Below are 19,792 nucleotides of genomic sequence, written 5' to 3' on the forward strand. Positions count from 1 at the left end.
CCTACAGGGGAGAGTCTAGTTTACAATTGCATCTCTTTATCGGAACAATTACTGAATGCTGATTAATCCAGGTGAGTGTGAGTACTCATACTTTGAGAAAGCCTTGAATTTCAAGAGGAATAGAATGCATGCTTAAGAGACTGGCCTAATTCGGGTTCATAAGTCAAGGGGGGTTCAGTTTTTGTTTTCTTTTGGAAGGAGTCACACTTCTGAATAATTAAAACTAGTTTAATGCCGTGAGTTCCAGCTACAGTTGCTGGGATCCACCTGAGCATGACTTCCAGTTCTGGCTTCAAAACAGAGGCTTAGCTCTCTCCATCAAGCTAGCTCATATGATACTGATCTAATCCATCTTTGGAGCTTCTTGCTTCATTGTTTTGGTATTTTTATTCTTGGAAACCTCTTGCCTATTTCAGCGGGGTGATCTCTGACAGCAGGTGTACGATGACTTGTGCTCAAGGGTTAGACCTCTGTTTCAAAATATTTTTTATTGTTTCTCTGGCACAAGTCCATCAGAACCAATAGCATAATGGTTCTCGATAAAATTCTGCGTATAAAGAAAGGATACCAGACATTTCCCTTAATGTATGCCAACATCAGTACTTTGTTTTTCCATCTGATGTTCTGATATATTCTCCTTTGGCATTCACAATGTTTTTTCTGCTGGAAAAAAAATCTATTGTTCGTTTGAAAATAAAAAGGTAAATTGATAAAGTTACTGTATTTTTTCCTTTTGGAAAAAAAAATCCTGCATCAAAGAGAATGGAGACGAATTATTCCAGAAAGCAGCTGCTTTACAAGTTAAATCCAAACCTTTGTTTTCCAAAAATGAATTTGTTCAATTTTCTTCCTCATACTGGAAAAAGAACAACAAGGTGGTTTTTACAAGCCAACAAGTTTTGGAAAATCAACCATATTTAACAGCGGTGAGTTTAAAATGCTCTGGCCACTCACAGCTTCTCTTGAAAGAAATAATTGCTTGCCAAATGATGTCTCCTTTGATTGCAAGTGATTCATAAATGTCCCCTGAGAAATTATTCTGTTGCAGCTCTGGTCTGAAGGAGGCAATCTTCTTGAATATATTTTCTGTTTAGACTAAACCAGATTTGGAACTCTATGTGCAAATTGTGTACTAAAGATCCTCTTAACATTTAACAGAGTGACAATAGCTTATTCTTGCAGCTTTCTGGTTGGTCTCTCCCTCTCTCACACACACACAGAGAGAGGGGTGGGGGAGAGAAGACTAGATTTTTATCTGTTTCACTTGCTTAAGTATTTCTGAGAAGACCTCTCTGCAGAATAGGATTAACAAATGTATTATTTTCGCTGAATATATTTACACATGGCCCTGCTGGCAGCATGTGAGCAATGCCTGAACATCACATCTTCACTGATACTGCTGTTTTCATTATAACCGCTCAGCAGAGTTGAATATCTCGCTTTTAAACAACTGAGTACATCTCTCTGAAAATATTTGCCAAAATAATTAGCTACCAAACTGAAAAAGAAGGGCTGCATGCCAAGAGAAAAGTTGTGGCAACAGGAAATAATCTAGAGTTACAAAAAATGCTAAAAGGTGCAAAGTGAGTGGTAAAATAAAATCCAAAGGCACTGTGATAACTTCTTGGGATAAATATGTGAAGTTAGTCTGATAGACTTTTTATTGTAAGCATCACTGCTACAAGTGTTGCTTTCTGTTTGTAAATATTCATGAAGAAGACTGTAACATGTTGAATAAATGAGAAAGACTTGAGCCATTTGCTCTTCCTCCTTTGTCAAAAGCTAGACATACCATTTTAAACTAAGAACGGTATAAACAGAAAATATTTTCTAAAATTTGGGATATGTTCTTGGCTTCTTGGCTCCATACAATCTTGGGGTTTATACTTCTCTTGGTTCCATTGATTTGGTCATTCTCATACCTTCAGTATTTTTCTTGGTGCACGAAAAATGCGGCGTTCTATATCTCATTACTGTTTCTGAACCCTGACAATATTTCATTCACAAGTAGTGGGGCAGCCAGTAGCTTTCCATTCTCTATAGTGTGTTCCCTCCTAGGGTCTGAGTTTAATTTGAGGGCAGTGTCTTATTGCATCCATGTGGTGGGTGACAGACCTTGAGTGGTTATAAAAGTAATCTAGAATCCCTCATTTCTGAAACGGGGCTGGTGCACAAAGGTCACAGAAGGCAGTTCTACTGATGTGTTTTCAGTCCTGCTGGTGGAAGCCATTGGATGCTACCCTGAGGTGGAAATTGTTACAATTGTTAGGGATAAACTGCATTAACTTGTGGGACTTCTCAGTAGCCCACAGTATAGTATTGTGCTGTAAATTGTGCAGACCTGAAAGTACAGCTGCCGGATAAGTAAGATTATTTTGGGATGCAGTTTTGACCATTCTTCTTCCACATCCTCCATCAACAGAAGCAGAACAGTTCGTCAGCTGATGAAAATTCACAGCTGGTGACTGAGAAGAATGGAAAAGATAATCTCTATCACCTACATTACCTGTAGTTCGCACACTCTTAAGTGGAAACTGCAACCAGCCCGCTTGCTAATCTTTCATGTTTTCTTGATAAAAATGGAATAATACATTTATCTCAAATGATTTCTACCATATCAATAATCCCCCAAACTGAAGAATGGATTGTTTACTGTAAAGTACACATTGTCTTTATGGATAGTGAACGTTTCCTTAATTTTTCATGGTTCCTTCCCTTTCTTTGGTGTGAATTCTTGGATGCTTACCACATTTAAGGCCTTTAGATTCTTTCTTCTTTCTCTTGTTTCCTCTCTGATTAAGAACAAATGTTGGCTTCCTTGGCCAAGTGCACATGTCCTTTGAGTGGACTCAAAAGTTACTTGCTCACCCTGGAGAAGTCACAGTGACAAAGTTTGAGAATATCTGCTTAAAAGGAAGGGGCAATAGAATTAACTGCTTCAACGAAATACATCATAGGAACTATATTTGAGCAGAATAGAAGTCCATTAATTATTTCTCAAATGTATGTGGGAATTATCTGTTTTGATCAATGCTGGAACAAGAAAAAAATGTTTGTATTACAGAGTAATTTTATCACCTTCCGTGGATTAGATTAAAATATGCATATATGACTTTCTTAAATCACATTTTCTGTGAAGTATTGCGGGGGAACATTCTCTTGCTTGGAAAAATATTCAGAAAACATTTTTATGGTATGAGCCTTGTACTTACTGTAAGTGTCAGCAACTGGTAGCTCCAAATCCCAAACTAACCACAAGACTGCAAAGTTGCTGACACAGAGACAAGAGAGATATAAGAAGGGAATGGTGACTGTAAGTACCAGATTTATTGGCAACACTCCTTGTGAATTGGGTGGCATCTGCCTTCATCCCTTCCTCACAGTGGATCTCATATAAAACTAGTTCCTGAGTAGGATAGTGGTGGCTGTAGAGGAAGTTGAAAAGATGCCCAGTTTCTTCTGTATTCCTTCAAGCTGTTCATGTGATTACTTTTCTTCTTTCCTGTTCAAAAGAGCCTTATCATGCACTCTGTCACACTGATAATGCACAAAATGTATGTTGTTGTTTTCATTCTTTGAATTGGCAAAATGGCATGATTTTAGCCAATTTATTATTTTTTTTTCAAATGGGTACTTCAGCATGTGCTCTTTGAATCAAGTTATTCGGTGCTCCTGCTTGCTTTACTGTTAATATGCCCTCTTGCAGCAAAACCAAATATTGAGTTAAATAAAGAAATAAGAAAGCTGGTTTTCCTGTTCTTGGACATTGATTTTGTGTTATGTCTTTTCTTCTTTGATTAGCATTCATATTTCATAACTCCCGATATAACTGGATTGCCAACAGTACCAGAAAGTGTAAGTTTTGGGGGTGCTTGTGATATCTTGTTTGGGCCATTAAACCATTTCACTAATATCCACGAAATGCATACACTCTACAGGAGCAATGTCAAACTTCTTTCAGCCAACTGGGTGAATTCCATTCCAGAGAAGCTTTGGGGAACCACATTCCAGTGGAGGCTTGGGCCAAAGGCAAGGGAGTGGGTTCAAAAGCAAAAGGGGCAGAGTCCAAAATACCAGTGCATTTCATCTGGATGCCAGTGATGAAACTTTAAGAGAAACATTTTGACCTTTCAGAATAGCAGCATTGGGGTAAAAATGGCACAAGTGTCAGGAAACATGATGTGCTCAGAGAGAAGAGGCATGGAACTGGGGGAGTTCCAGTCTGAAGTTCCTGCACTCATGCCCTGCAGATTAAGTTTTAACTCCATGATGCTGGGGAATTTGCATATGTGAGTGTATAAATATATGCCATTAAAAAACCGGGAGTTAATATCATCCGTTGCCAGTGCTTTTGTGTGTACATGCAAGTGGAACTTTTAAGAAGTGTCTGTGTTTAATAAGCAAAACTGCAAAGAAAAACTGGTAAGGGAGGGCAGCCTTGCCCAAAATATCCCAAAACATAACCAGTTCATGTTGTATCTGATAATGAGGTGATGAATTTCGGTTAAAGATTCTGATTGTGCAGGCTTAGTTCTTTAACAAGCTCATCCCTGCCTCTTGTCCCCTTTTCTGCTTGGAAGAAGGAGATAGTTAAAAGTTTATGCACCGCTCAGTTACCACTATTAATGTGTTAACAGACTTTATTCTTTGTTAAACAGAGAAATCTTACTGAATATTTTGTTGCTGTGGATGTGAACAACATGCTGCAACTTTATGCCAGTATGTTGCACGAGAGACGCATCATTATTACCTCAAGCAAACTAAGCACTGTGAGTACTTCACACGTCTCCTTTCAAGTAGGCTGCATTGAACATTTCACAAAAAGGCGTGCAGACGTCTGCAGATTTAAATACATCCTGTATGTACTTAGGAGACAATATCTACATACCTTTTTTTAAAAAAAAAAATGGTTTTAATCTGACTCTTGAAGCACAAAAGTCTGATTCATATAAGCTCTACTCAGATACATTAAGCCAGGTTAATTATTTTTTGTTATCCAGGGATGAGTGTTCTTTGACTCTCTAGAGTTCATTTCTGTGCCTGCTACTCTATAAAGAATTCTTAAGGGCTATTATAAGATCTTTATTATTCACTTGTGGCTTATTCCACTGGAGCTACTTGAAAGAAATCAAGGGGCCATGATAATAGCTGCTATCCTAAACCTGGTAATAGGTAAATTCATCTTGGTTGCAGAGTAGTGTTTTGGGAGCATATAATGAAATAGCTCTGAGTTTGGAGCAGCTCTTCAGGTTGATAATAACTTACTATTCCAAATAGCCCTTTTATTACAGGTTTTATGCTTCTTCCTTTGCTGAAATGGCCATCTTATGTCATTGCAGATGGTGCTGAGAGAAAGAGCACTATGTTTAGCCACTATAACCATGTCTGAATCTTTTGACAGTCCCTTTTGTTTTAGCCTTTCCCATGTGGTGCAATTTATAAGCCTGAATCCATCCTGCTTAAATTTCAGGTAATATTGCTTTCCAGCCAATGGGTATCCTTGTATATGCATATGCTGTTGTGCATTAAACTTAAGTATGGAACTATATAACCTTCAATTCCTTTGCTCAATGTACTTTACGCTTGATTTTAATCATGGCAGCCATCTACTTTACGATCGTGTTCATGTTCAGAAAGCATGGCAGATAGGTGAAAATATTTTGAAAAGTAAGTAAGCCTCCATTTTCAGAAAGAATTCTAATTTCCTCATTTAGTGGAGAATGTGAGATGGAAAGAAAAGACTTTGATATTGAAAGATGCTTTCTCCTTATTCAGTTGGCTTGGCAAAACTTTGCCTGTTGTGGATTGAGTGCAAACTGAGTGCAGACCTAAGCCAGGGTATTGTTCTTCACAAAGCATAGCTTTGGAAAACCAAGTTAGGCTTAATGGTTTATGAATGTTTAAGTGGCATTTGAAAAGCCCTTACCCCCAGCTTACACCACACCACACAATATTTTATATCATCTCAATGTTATGCAAAGAGTTCAGAGACTTTTCATAAGCAGAAAACAGTTTTCCATTGTTGTCTGACCTATATGCTCACTAGGGCTGCCTTCCTGAACACAGTCTACTTTAAATGGCGTTTACCTAGTTAACTCTATGGAGAAGCTTCATTCCAAGCAGAATTGTGGTTTGTGTTTTTTGTTAACCAGAGCAGGACTTTGAACATTTGAACACATAAAAGCCAGAACAGAATCATCAATCTATTGTTGATGGTGCAACTGGTCAGCTGAACAGGAAACCGTTTTCAATTCTCGGGTCTCAGGAAATGAGCCAAAGACTCTGAACTTTGAGTACTATAAGGGCTTTTGTGTGTGCAGGTAGGTGAGAAAGTTGTGTAAATGACACATTGAGTTCCAAGAAAATAAACTGGTGGAGGTTAAAAAACACATATTAATTTGTTCAAAACAGTGGTTTTCAACCACTGGTCTGTGGACCAGGGCCAGTCTGCAGAAGATTTTCTGCTGGTCTGTTGTGGGGAGGGGTGGCTGCCAGGGGGGCAGGGACTGGAGAGACAGTTCAATGGGAGCCAGCTGGGAGCCACGCTGTGCCAATTTCAGTATTTTGTTCTTTTGTTGGCTTTTCTTTTCTTTTTTCTTTTTTGCTTAGCTTCTGGTTGTTTTTGGAGACCTCTCCTCTCCTCTCCTCTCCTCTCCTCTCCTCTCCTCTCCTCTCCTCCTTTTTCTTTGGTATTGTGATTGCCAACGAATACACAGAATACTGTATTATGTGTATGGTGCTTTTTGTTTCTGTCTCATTGGTCCATGAGGTGATTTTCCTATTTCCACTGGTCCCCAGCTGTGGAAGCTTAAAAACCACTGGTTTAGAGTGAGTACAGCTCACCTTGTGAAGCTTATTCTCACATGTAAAGGATAATAGGTTTATTGTGGTATATGTTTTCAAGGACTAGAGTCCGCTTCATAAAAGTGTCAAAGTATCACAATGCCTGTTTTGCTGCAGGCATTCAGGACATTCTAGTGCTAACCAGAACTTCAGGTGGGAGCCCTGCTCACCTCCTCTGTGTGAGAACAGTCTGTCCCTTCTCAGACACTGAGCAGAACTCCACTCATGTAATCTCCAACATGTGGCTGCCCAATCTTTCCTTGAGCATCCTCAACTACCTCCCTTGAAAGCCCATTCCATATCCTACCATAGCTCATGGTATGAACCAGGTCAATGGTAGCCACATGCATGAGCCGAGCCAATTTATGCAGCTAGTACGGCTTTAGGGTGACCGGCTATCAACTCACAAAGGTAACATGTGGACGCACCTTTTTTCTTGCATGCAGCTTCTTTGCTTCTCTCTCAGGCATGAGCAATCATACAGGAAGTCTCCTAGTAACCATAGTTTCCAAAATTTGCTCAATCAAGGAACTGTGGTTATAACATAATGGAACTAGCTAGGATACTATGTAAATCATGATCTGAATTTAGTCTAGGATCTTCGCTTGTTCTGAAACCAAAACTAGCATAGTTAGTATAGTTTCACAGTTCAGGCAAAAGAGAAAATTATGGAAAACTAGAACTTCCCAGTGTATTGGCAACCAAGAAAGGAGCAACAAACATTTGCAAGCAAAAGACTTGTTCATATTTTAGGTTATTAAGATATGATTGTTCGGTCTGGATCATTGTCCCGTGTCATTCTCATATGGCAAATCTTAGTTGGCTGCATAGTAAGACTGAACAGGAATTATAGCTAAATTGTACTCATCATTTTGAAATATACTATATTCATAGTAATGCTTTATATTTCTTATTAAACATTATTCAGTAATTTTGGGTTAATAGATAAAGCTTTTAGCATTATTCATTTGAATAAGAGTGCATAAGCTATAATTTTTATGGTTAGCACTTGGATAGAGTAAATTTTGAATAATTTTCTCAGTAAACAAGTAAGTCTTATCTTAGAGTTCTGCTTTTTTTCTTTTTTTTTCAGAAACCCTTTTCTTCTGAAAATAGCATTATCAAATTCTTTCTATTGTTAAGGGAGTTGTCCTTTATCCTTTGAGGTTACCTTAATACCAAGTGTTTATGACAGTTCATGCAGACTGAGCTGTGATGTCACCTCCAAGTTATCAGTTCTGTTTCGGTTCATTATCTAAGGGCAGTAGCACTGATATCAAAACACATAATTCAAGCTCGCTTTATTCTTCTTTTGTGGGGGATGCAAAATTGCTTGAAAAGCTGAACCACCATTCTTTAGATCTAGCATTATTATGGCACTAAATTGCCTCCTGTCGTTTAATCAAAATAAATAACTTGATATTTATGTAGATGAAAAAAGAGAAAGGTTTGGGGTACAGCTTGGGGCAGACTATTTTTCCATGGACAAAAGCTATTTCTAAGGCATTCCACTATTGATCAACCTTTCAATTATTAGCTTATCTGCATTTTAATCCTAAATGAACACACAGTTGCATTTCACGAATTTAAGTTAACACTGTATTTCATTTGCATTTGCTCTGTCATTTAGTTCTTTTTTTTTCTACATCACCCCATCCATACATAGGTAGACATACTGCATTCATGCAATACTTGCTCAGACATTGGGGAGAGAATATTTTTAATGCAGCTTTTCAAAAATACTGTCCTTGTATGCATTATTAAGCTAGTGTGGAAAGCTGTTTCAGGAAGACGGTGCTAGAACATTGATTTTATGCCTGCTGTAGGCAGGCCCTCAATGTTTGGGCCCCAAGTGAACCTGCTGCGGTAGTCTACCAGAACATCATGCTGTAGACTTGTGTATTCAAAGCAAAGGAATAAATCATGATTTTACAACAGTGCATCAGTTGACTTATTGCTGTTTTGTGACCGCTGGGTAGGAAGGATTGCTGTTTAATGCCATGTCATCGGTTCTCAAGTCAGTCAAGCATGAAGACTTGTCATATGCCTCTATAATTGTACCTCTCCAGACTTTCTCTAACTAGTCAGCTGGGGCTGTGCATTTTGTCTCCAACACCCGGCTGGCCCGTGCCTGACAGGACCTTTCTCATCATTCTGTCAGTAATATGTTAAGTAGTGCGTGTCTGTTTTGTGGCTTCTACTATAGACGCAGGTGGAAAGGGTAGCATACTTTAATGCCGATGTCAAAGTGTTATCTCTCCTCCCCTCTCTTTTAAAAGGTTTTTTCTTTAAGCTAATGCTGGAATGATAAGTTTGTAAGTTACACGTTCCAACAGCATACTCTAGGAGCCCTCTTGCAAAGGATACCCCTTGCCATTTATATATTTTAACAAGTGTGAAGGGGGAAAGTTAACTAATTTCAAACAAGTTTTAAAGGAACCCCAGTTACTGAATGGACTATTTTTCCCTTGCATGAAGAAAGACCCAGTGAATCAATTATGACTATGCCTTTTGTGAGACTAAATTATGATGCTTCATAACTCTTAACTAGTCCATGTCTGCAAATAATATATATTTCTTCCTAACAATTCCCCTTCCTGTGGCAGGCTCAGTATTTTATTTATAGTTGTCAGGGGACTCCAAAACACTTGAAGGCAACAGAGCAACTGACCAGATGCTAGGGAATGCAAAGCACACTCCTTTTGCTATAATTGCCTTCTCCTTTGTCACACTCGTCTTCCAGCTGACTCCGAGATTCATGATTGTCTTCCCAAATCCAGTCCCCTAATGTGGTATCATGTCCCCATGACTCATAAAGTATAATCATGATGATGATTACGCCCCTTTCTTTCAGTGATGTTTTGTTAGTAGTAAGTTCAAATCCCACTTGCATTTATATCCCTTTCAGCAGCATGCTGACTCATGGTTTTAAAACTCTACAGAATAGTTAGGAGCTGGACTGACCGACTTTTCTTTCACACACTGGACCTCCTCGCATTTTTGTGGTGGCGGGAAATGCTTGGTGTCTCTCTCCTCCCAGCCCAGATGCACACATTGTGTGGCAAAGCTGTTTGTGAGATTCCGGTAGAGTACAGCTGCGTGTTTCCTGTGCAACTGATGGAATGGGAGTCTAATCAGCAATGGCAGATGAAGGCTGGATTGTCGCTACTGGTTCCATCTCTGATATCACATTGATTGGTTCTTCTACACAGGACTGATGAATGTGTGGAGCATGTACCTGCCCCGTTTCTAAGATCAGGTGAGGAAGTCCTTCTGACAAAGCCATCCTCCAACGAGGAAAGGAGGATGGCAAATAGAAGAGGAACCTTCTCAGTGGAATGCCCTTTCAAGAGTAATTCATCCGGCAAAGTACAATTTTTTTTGGATGCCAGGCAAAAACGATCCTATTCTAGACATTTTAATAATTGATTTTATATTGCTCAATTTTAAGGTATAGTTTTAGATTGCATTTTAACCTTCATAGATTTAATACATCAGCTTCATATTGTGTATTTGATTGTTTATTGTATTTTTGTTATTATACGTTTTAGTATGATATGTTGTTTTTATTGTTTCTTTATAATCTACTTAGAGAGTCCTTGGAACTAATTAACTGTGGAAAATAAGTTGAATAAATGAATCAATAAATAGATCTAGAACTGCAGACAGTTCTCTGCCTAACCTAAAAAACCTTTTCTAAAAATACCCTCTGCAGGATATCAATTCCAGTTATTATTATTATTATTATTATTATTATTATTATTATTATTATTACATTTCTATGCCGCCCCTTGCCGAAACCTCGGGGCGGCTTACAACATGATAAAATACATTGAAATACAATAGTACATAATAAATTACCATTAAATATAAAAATACAAAAAATACATTGATTTACAAATACAAAATTAAAATTATCAGTATAAAATAAAAATATAGGATGAGAAAGAGAAGGAAGAAGAAGTTGCCCAGGCCAGATCATATGTTTTAACAATTGAAATGATGTTTAAATAAAAAGGTCTTTACCTGGCGCCGAAAAACCAGTAACGACGGTGCCAGGCGGACCTCTTTGGGGAGTGAATTCCATAGGTTGGGCGCCACCGCAGAGAAAGCCCTCCTCCGGGTACTTACTCTCCTAATTTCTTTCATGGAGGGTTCCCGGAGAAGGGACTCTCCCGCAGATCTCAAAGGGCGGTCGGGCATATACGGACGTAAGCGCTCGTTCAGGTAGCCAGGACCCAAGCCGTTTAGGGCTTTATAGGTCATCACCAACACCTTGAATTGGGCCCGGGCTTCAATGGGAAGCCAGTGAAGCTGACGGAGGACTGGAGTCATGTGAGCATAACGCCCCGTCCCCGTCAGCAACCTGGCAGCTCTATTTTGCACCAATTGAAGTGTTCGGACTGTCTTCAGGGGAAGCCCCACGTAAAGCGCGTTACAGAAGTCTAGGCGGGAAGTCACCAGCGCGTGTGTCACCGTCGCCAGGCAGTCGTACTCCAGGTAGGGGCGCAGCTGATTAATCAGCCGAAGCTGAAGGAAGGCATTCCTCGCCACCGCTGTCACCTGAGCTTCCAAAGAAAGCTCTGGGTCGAGGAGTACTCCTAAGCTGCGGACCTTATCCCTAAGAGGGAGTGTTGCACCATTCAGGACCAGGTCAAATCCACCCTCTCCGAAACCCGATCCGCCAACCAACAGGACCTCCGTCTTGTCTGGGTTGAGTTTCAGTTTATTGGCCCTCATCCATTCCCTTACCTCGGCCAAGCACCGGTTCAGCACAGCCACTGCCTCACCTGGATTAGTGGAGAATGAGAGGTAAAGCTGGGTATCATCAGCGTATTGATGATTCCGCAGCCCACACCTCCTGATGACCTCTCCCAGCGGTTTCATATAGATGTTAAATAGCAGAGGGGATAGAATGGAGCCCTGTGGTACCCCATGGCATAGCTGCCATGACGTAGAGACATGGTCCCCCAGCACTACCTTCTGGAATCGACCGTCGAGATAGGAGCGGAACCACTGCAAAGCAGTGCCTCCAACCCCCAATCCCGCAAGTCTATCCAGAAGGATACCATGGTCGATGGTATCGAAAGCCGCCGAGAGGTCCAGAAGAACCAACAGGGATGTACTCCCCCAGTTCCTGGCAAGAGTTTCCTACTGCAGCGCCCTTTTAGGCAGATTAAGAAAGGGCCGTCAGAACAGAGAGGAAGAACTGGGCCGTTACCCTCTGCTAGCTTTGGCTGTACCCGTTGCCATCGTGTGGCCCCTCCATTCTTTCCATGGGAGTTTGCCTAGTTGCACAGATTGTCCCTACCCTGCCAGGGTCAGGTGGCCATGGTGTGCGAAGCTCTGAAGACCCATCCTTTGCATCACTGCATTGTCCTTTGTCCCAGAAGCAGCTTCAGGCAGCCACGCTGTATGAAGTATTGTGAGATAACTTTGCATGGTGAAGCAAGCAGATTTTGTGTTAAACCCCACTTTGTTAATAGTTCATAAGAAGCTTGAAATATAGCAGATGCTATACAATATGTAAAAACTAACCGTTTCTCCTCCCTGATGGCTTAGACTATAGGAAAACACAGAACAGAAGAAGAGCAAAAAGCAAGTCTGATTAGAAGCCAAGACTCTGCTCACAGAGATGTTTACCATTCTGTGAGGTTGTTGATGGTACGCTGATAATATCAGAAAGCAGAGCTTCCTGTACAAAAGTCAGTATTTTCCCTCCCAAAGATTCAGCTGATATTAAATGAAGCCTTAAAGACTACTTGTTATTCTTGGAAACTCTAAGTACAAAATAAGAGCCAGTTTTAAATAAATAAGTTAAAAGAAAAGGTTAAGTTGGTGGCCAGTAACTTGAAAGGACCATTACATTCTGTGGGCTGGCATGTATAGAAGTGGTGAGGAACTGGGTGGGTCTGGATGAGCTCCACCTGGCTTTTCACGGCCTTGGTACTGTCAGGGTTGTATCCTTGCTCCACACGGTCCTGAGCCTGAAGTGCTGGCTGAAGCCAGTGCTTTGGCACTTGCGAATCCAGCTTTGTGTACTCATGCCTTGTTTATTTAATTAATTGATTAATTATTCATTTTACTACCAGACTGGGATTTTCCAAAAAGCCCTCAAGGCGGTACACAATTTAAAAGAATAAGGCCACGGATGATAAAAATAATAGTATTAAAGCAGTGAAAAGAGTAAAATCTTAACACTCGTGTATTTTTAGAGACTAAGTCAAAGATGTGCATCTTCATACCCTTTTTTAAAGTCAGAGTGGAGCCATTCATAGTTCTTAAGGGAGGGCATGTCATAATTTGGGAACAATACATATGCCCAACAAACAGGCCTCTCCCCAAAGATGGAAATGGCATCTTCAAAATTCTCTACTTGAATAGCCATGAATTTGCATGCTTGCAAAAGAGGGTCATAAAAGCATGTCTTTTAGTAAAGCCACATTTATTTTCATTGAGTATGAAGAGCTTCAGAGTTGATTTTGGACTGAAATCACTGCACTGACATTCAAAAAGGTGCACTGAGTAACAGCTGAAGGGGCAATCCCATGCAGCTGTGATGGGAAACCTCCATCCCACAGACAAATTTTGCCTGCTTTTATCTCTGATTCTTGGTGTTTCACTCACTAACATGCAGGACAGGGAATTTCCAAAGTTCTCCAGCCCCGATCAGGGACTGGAGAACAGCACATATTCCTCTCTTCACTCGCCAAATGGGCTGGGTGGTGGGATATACTATTCTGCGAGCTGGAGGTTGCCTGTTTTCCTATGTGATGTCAAATTGTCTCCCGAGTTACGCCAACCCTTGCATGAATGAAAGCCCTTCAAAATTCTGATCCATGGCAGCCCCACTCAGTTCAAGGGTGCAGCCAATTACAGAATTCTTTATGGAATTGGTCGTACTTTTCTTCTGTGCTTTAGACTTTCCTTAGCTCTTTTCTAGACTCCAAGCTGGGAATCTGAACCGTCCCATTGTCCTGTAGGATCTCCTTGTCCGTCGCATCTCTTTGAGTGAATAAGCTCGATCCAGATTAAGTTCACTGTATTCATATTCCATTGGAATCCTCGCATTTTAATCCATGACTAACTTTCACAATTTCAGTGGAATCCAGGTGTAGCAAAGGGTTTAAACATAGTGTGAATGAATTGTCTTGGCATACATACTTTCAATGAGTGCATCTCATAAGCTCACTTATGTCATTCTGAACAGGCCATCAGAGAGATATTGTGAAAAAACGCTTTCTCAGTAAAGCCTTACATAGCTTGGCTTAAGTTTAGTCTCATCATTTTAATTAAAATCTGTTCTGCAGTTCTTAAATGATACTTTGACTCTTAATTTTCTGTGCTAATTTAAAATATGTATGTATTTTTACTTCACTTTTCTTGATACCCTTTAAAGATGATGTTTGGTTTGTTGAAGGTTGCTACCTTAGATTTTGCTGCATTTTTAGCTTTCCAAAATGAGCATAAATTAAATATTTAGACTTTAAACAGATGGTTTCCGTCTGTTGCTTTTTAAACACTCACACTTGCCCCTTGTGGAAGTGTGGCATTACTCTCTGTAACAGTTTATTCTTTATAGTTATCAGTGAATTTATTTTGACTGCTTCAGGTTTTTCACCTGAAAAGGAGCTGAAATAAATTGCTAATAGCTGAATGAAAGCAAACAGAAGGAACCTTTTCCCCTGTCTTACGTGTTAATATCATGTACATGGGACAAGATCCAGAAAGGTATTTTGCTTACAGTCAGAGTGAACAAGGCGACCAATCTAATAATTCTTACCTTCAGCTTCACTGGGAATGTATCCTTGTGTAGATACATTCAAATTTGCTGGCTTTAAAAATGTAAGTTCAATTGCAGAAACTCCTGTAAAGGATCTGTGGCTGCATGTATAGATGTATAGATCATTGCATCCTCCATGTACTTTCCAGAAAGCACACGGGGGAGGGAAATTTTGATGCACTCTGATATTATCAATAAGGCAAATATCTTGCATGCTTTTGCATACTCTTGCACCAATGCAGAGAGGAAGCAGTACTTTTTTGTTATTATCAATAACTATTCACTGATGTTACCTGGACTGGAAGTCTCCAAAAAAAAAGGTAAGAGATGATATATCTAATCTTAGTTAATTGCATAGCTCTGGATCAGGGAGTAAATGTTATTGTCCATATTCCGTTTCATTTCAAGTCACAGATTTTTAGAAAAGTTCCCTGTACTTTAATGTCTGTGTCTGAGCTGATCTCTATTTGAGCTGAACCCTGCATAAAACATTATGCTCAATGCGCCGTTTCAGCTGCATTACCTTTATTTATTTATTTGGGCTTGTTTGGGGCATAGATTTTCCCTTTCCTGGATTTACTGTTCCAACAAGACAAAATACGTCATAGTTATCTCCAAGTCTGAAGGTAAATGAGATATCGCCTTGTGTCTTGAAACCCATGTAATGTGGGGGAACATTTCAGAATTGTGTACTATATAAAAGAAAGCTGTAAGCTTCTGCTCTAGCAGATGGTGAGTTGAAGACCATGCAGCGACAGTTCTGTCCACAACCAGCTCTGAAGCAGTGTGTATACACATTTATGTATTTATTAGATTTTGTACCCTGCCTTTGTATCAAGAAAACTGACACTCAAGGCAGTGACAATCATGAATGAAACTTGATTCATTCAATCATGAATGAAACAATAATAAAACTTTAATAATATTATAATGGTTATCTGAAGGAATGTCTCCTTCCCTTTGTACCTGCCTGTCCCTTAAGATTTGGATTGGAGGTCCTTCTCTGTGAGTCCTCCTTGAAAGAGATTAGGAGAGTGGCTACCCAGAGGAGGGCCTTCTCTGCAGTGGCACCCCAGCTATGGAACATGCACCTCAGAGAGGTGTGCCTGGCACCAACACTTTATTCTTTTCAGCACCAGGCCAAACCCTTTTTATTTTCCCATTATTTGAAAACTTTTTTAAAATGTTAGTTGGGATTTTATCATAGATACTGTGTTGTGCCTTTGTTGCTGGACCATCCTGAGACTTTTATGTATACAATGGGGTGCAAAAGTTTCAGAGAAAGAAAGAAAGTTATCATGATATTAAGACACACTTTAAAACTGAATGGTAATAACATCCAATGCAATAGACCTGCCTAGATGCATACGGTACCCTGGAATAAAAGAATATTTGCCTGCTGCCTTTGGCAGAAGGATCCCAGAGGGGAAGCAAGCCTAACCTTTCTTGGTAAGGCGTTCCACAGCCGAGGACAGCTGTTGAAAAGACCAAGTGTGCTTATGAAGGCAGCAGTCATGGACAAAAGACTTCTTCTGAAGATCTTAAGATCTGACAGGGTTGTGCATGAGAAGGCAGTCTGTCAGGTACCCTGATCCTGAGCCATGTAGGGCTTTATGGGTCAGAATCAGCACTCTGAATTCTGCTGGGGAACAGTCTGGTGGCTGGGGAAGTTGTAGTAGCAAAGGAGGTATGTGCTCCCAGACTACTCCAGTCAGCAGTCTGGCTGCCGCATTCTGGAGCAGCTGAAGCTCTGGAATAATTTTTGAAGGCAGATGATTAAAGGGGTAGAACAGGGAAATGGGTTAAGAGTTGTATAGCATAGGAAGTGAAGGATCAGAAAAATACTTAAAAAAAAAGGGAGAACCAATTCTGAAGTTTCAGTTTCTGCTCTCTTGTCCTACAATGTACAAGGTCTCAGTACAAAACTGCCATATGCATGCGCTATCTTTCTATCATAAGGTTAGCTGAGAAATTTACATATATGCTTTTAAAAAGCTGATGGATTTATAAACCACCCAAAGAGTTTCAGCTATGGGACAGTATAGAATAATGATGATGATGATGATGATGATGGTGATGATGATGATGATGCCAATGTCTTCATGAAGCCCCCAAAATAGTTCCACCAAATGTACATTTTCAGCGCGAAATGTACATTTCCTGCATGGCAGAATTGCATTTTGCGTTTCATGCTCAGTTCTGGGCTCTCTTACCTGCACCACAGTTGTCACTTATGTTTCTATCGTGTGGAAGCTAGAGATGTTACACAGAAATGTTAGCTTGACCTATTTTTCTGCCTCTCCATTGAACTATTCACTCTCAACTGTTCCAGCTTGGCGTGAATCTTGGAAACATGTATGCAGGGTCTTTAGGTTTAACGTCACACGGGCCAAAAAGCAGCAGTGCTGGAAGTTCTGGGCAAGTATCCCGCTTATTCCCTCAGCATAAGATCAGAACATACAAACTGAGCAAGGGAGCACCCTTTTGGTCTGTAGCGCAGGAGTGCTTCAGGGTACAGCTCCTTCTGAAAATCCCGGTTTCACTCAGCTTCTGCACACTTGCATGTGTTTTTAGAGGTGAATGATTGAGGATTTTTAAAAATGCTTAGCTCACCGTTCTCATCCTGTTTCCCTTAGACTCTGCGTACCTTTGAGTACAAATAGACAGCAGCGCAGAGTGGGGGCATGCTAGGTGGGGGGATTGTGCCCAGCGGGATCATATGTACACATCTGCAGTCCCAGGATCAAGTTCTTTGCTCAGCCCACTGCTCGGATGGTCATGGCACTGAACTCTCCAGTAGTTTGCTTTCCATGTACTGAGTCCATGTAAAAGTCTCTTTCCCTCCTCCTTCAAGACATCAAGATGGCTCTATTAATTGTTTGTTCACAAGGCACTTTTCATTGCATGAGATAATTATTCAATTTTGTATTTTGACCCAACTGTGGAATCTTGCATTTTTTTTTCTTCAGTTTTATGTACTAAAGGTTTTAAAGTTTTGTCCTTATTTGCGTCTCTTCATTGGTGTATTTGCATGATGTAGCAGTGACACTGCTGATACATTCAAGACATTTAACCGTGGAACATTTACTAGTATTGAGTTTACTATGATTTATTTTTAATTATTGTAATCAACACGATAAAGGACATAATTGTATTCAAGCTGAGACGGAAAGAAAGGCTACAGGTCTAAGCATGTTCCTGCTGGCATAAACCATGTTGGCTGGAGTATGCTGGAATTTTAGGCCTTTTTTTCCTGTCTAAACTTGCATAGGATTGCACTTCCAGATGCACAAGTATCAAAATTCAGTGTTTTAAAAAATCATTGGGAAAAATAAGTAATTTTGAATAGACCTTTATGTTACAGGCAGGCCCTTGATCCAAAAATCAAGTGCTGTTAAGAAGGAGGAAAAGAATGAAAAGAAATATTAAGAAGAGGAGGTGGTTGGAGAACAGAAAGATTAAACAGGGAACAAATCTTAAAGTATCAAAGAATTTATTAATTATGATGCAAGGTTGAATGATCAACTCACTATATCAACCAGAAAGACAAATAGGAACACTTGTTAGGATAGAAATATGAGGGCATACCATTGTTTAGTCATTTGTGAGCATATCAGTACTAGTTTCTGCAAACACCAAATATGCAAAGCCGATACATAATATTAATGTCAGTACAGATTTGAGGATTTAATTGTAACTATTGTAAATGTTAGGAATTTATGTTTTTGTAACAGATGCAGTAAAGGTAACTTTCTTCAGACATGAAACTAATAACATTATTTAATTAAAAACTATTGATTATAAAGGATTATTTTATTCATCCTTGTAAGGAAATTTCATAAATTAGCTAAAGGTGGATCGACATTTTCAGTAGTTAGTGTCCCGAATTAAATGAAGATGTGAACACCATCTTGTGCTGGGAAGAACTGTTGCATTGCAAAACAAGGAAAGGGACTTGCATAAATTAGTGAGCAATACATAAGATTTTAAGCAAAGCACATTTCTTGCACAATACTGAGAGAATTTAAGTGTCAAGTGATAAGACAAATGTTTTCCATTATATTTGAGGTCTAAAATTGTTCAGCTGAATGTATGAATTTAAAGACATTTACCAAAATCAGTGTTATGATATATGGATTCAAAAAACATTCTAGCCAAAATAGCATTTGCTTGGAAAAGCAAGCTTTGTACAGACATAATAGCATCAATAACATGAAAGTTATAGGCAGGTGTAGTTGCAATCACACTAAGGATTAGAATTTGATATATAAAGTTGCCTTCCTAACTGACAGATTCGCTAGCTGATATCTGTTGATATAAGATAAATGCCCCTTGATGGTGCAGTTACCAAGCAGTAGGTATGAAATAGTATTAGATTAAATCAGTGTTTCCTAATAATTATGAAATCAGAACTTTTCCACCTTCATTGTCTCTTCCACACATTCTAACCTAAAGTCTCATGATTTTATCAATATTAGATTAAACTAGTTTTTCTCAGGGATGGAGAAACTCCTGGAACTCAGTCTAAAGTCTCATTTGAGGATCAGACACCTGTGCAGGTCCTTTCTCTTGCTGCTTCCATATTTGCCTTCTGTAATGAACCACAGGCTGCTCCCAGATGTTGTCTGCATGGTCTGCTGTGTGTGTCATTCCTTCCCATTTGCCCTCTGCACGTGTGCTTGTATAACAGCAAAATCTGGTTTCTGCCTGCTTGCCAATGAACTGATCCGTAGCCCAGCAGGAAGCTAATTCTGCAGGAGAATGAAAGGTTTGTAATCTACAACAGCAAAGAAGCACCTTGGCCCTCTCTCTCACCTTTGCATGCATTGCTTCATCCCTGCCAGGGAGTGGAATTCCACTTCTCCTCAAACTTTAGCTTTGCAACTCACACTTGGTGGCAAGTCACTGTATATACACAATCAAACCACTCACTCTCTAGAACGAGGCTGCAGTGTATGCAGTCTTGTCAGGTTAGGGTGGAATCAGATGAAAACATTCCCAGTCAAAACCTGACAGCTTTGTGGAATACACTGAATGATCAAATGCTTTTGACAACTATAATAATATCAACAATGGCAGCCCTTGTGCTTTGTGCTAAGAGTGGATCCCAGAGGTCTGTTTTTCTCAGTACCATTTTTCTATCTGATATCTGGCAGGCATTCATTT

The 19,792-nt window shown here is 39.7% G+C and overlaps 1 protein-coding gene across 3 annotated transcripts in view; it reads left to right on the forward strand.

Annotated features, from left to right (window-relative positions):
- The window catches only part of DENND1B (DENN domain containing 1B), a 210,270-nt gene that overhangs the window by 113,147 nt on the left and 77,331 nt on the right, over window positions 1-19,792 (forward strand). For 2 of the 3 annotated variants that reach the window (XM_044432291.1, XM_044432293.1), the window contains exons 8-9: window positions 3,802-3,855; window positions 4,659-4,769. The exons of the other annotated variant lie outside the window; for it this stretch is intronic. In XM_044432291.1, the coding sequence (XP_044288226.1) occupies window positions 3,802-3,855; window positions 4,659-4,769 (165 nt within the window). The remainder of the gene's footprint in view (window positions 1-3,801; window positions 3,856-4,658; window positions 4,770-19,792) is intronic. 3 annotated transcript variants of the gene reach the window in all.

Source organism: Varanus komodoensis, unplaced genomic scaffold (assembly GCF_004798865.1).
Source record: "Varanus komodoensis strain SLA01 unplaced genomic scaffold, ASM479886v1 scaffold24, whole genome shotgun sequence".
NCBI lineage: Eukaryota > Metazoa > Chordata > Lepidosauria > Squamata > Varanidae > Varanus > Varanus komodoensis.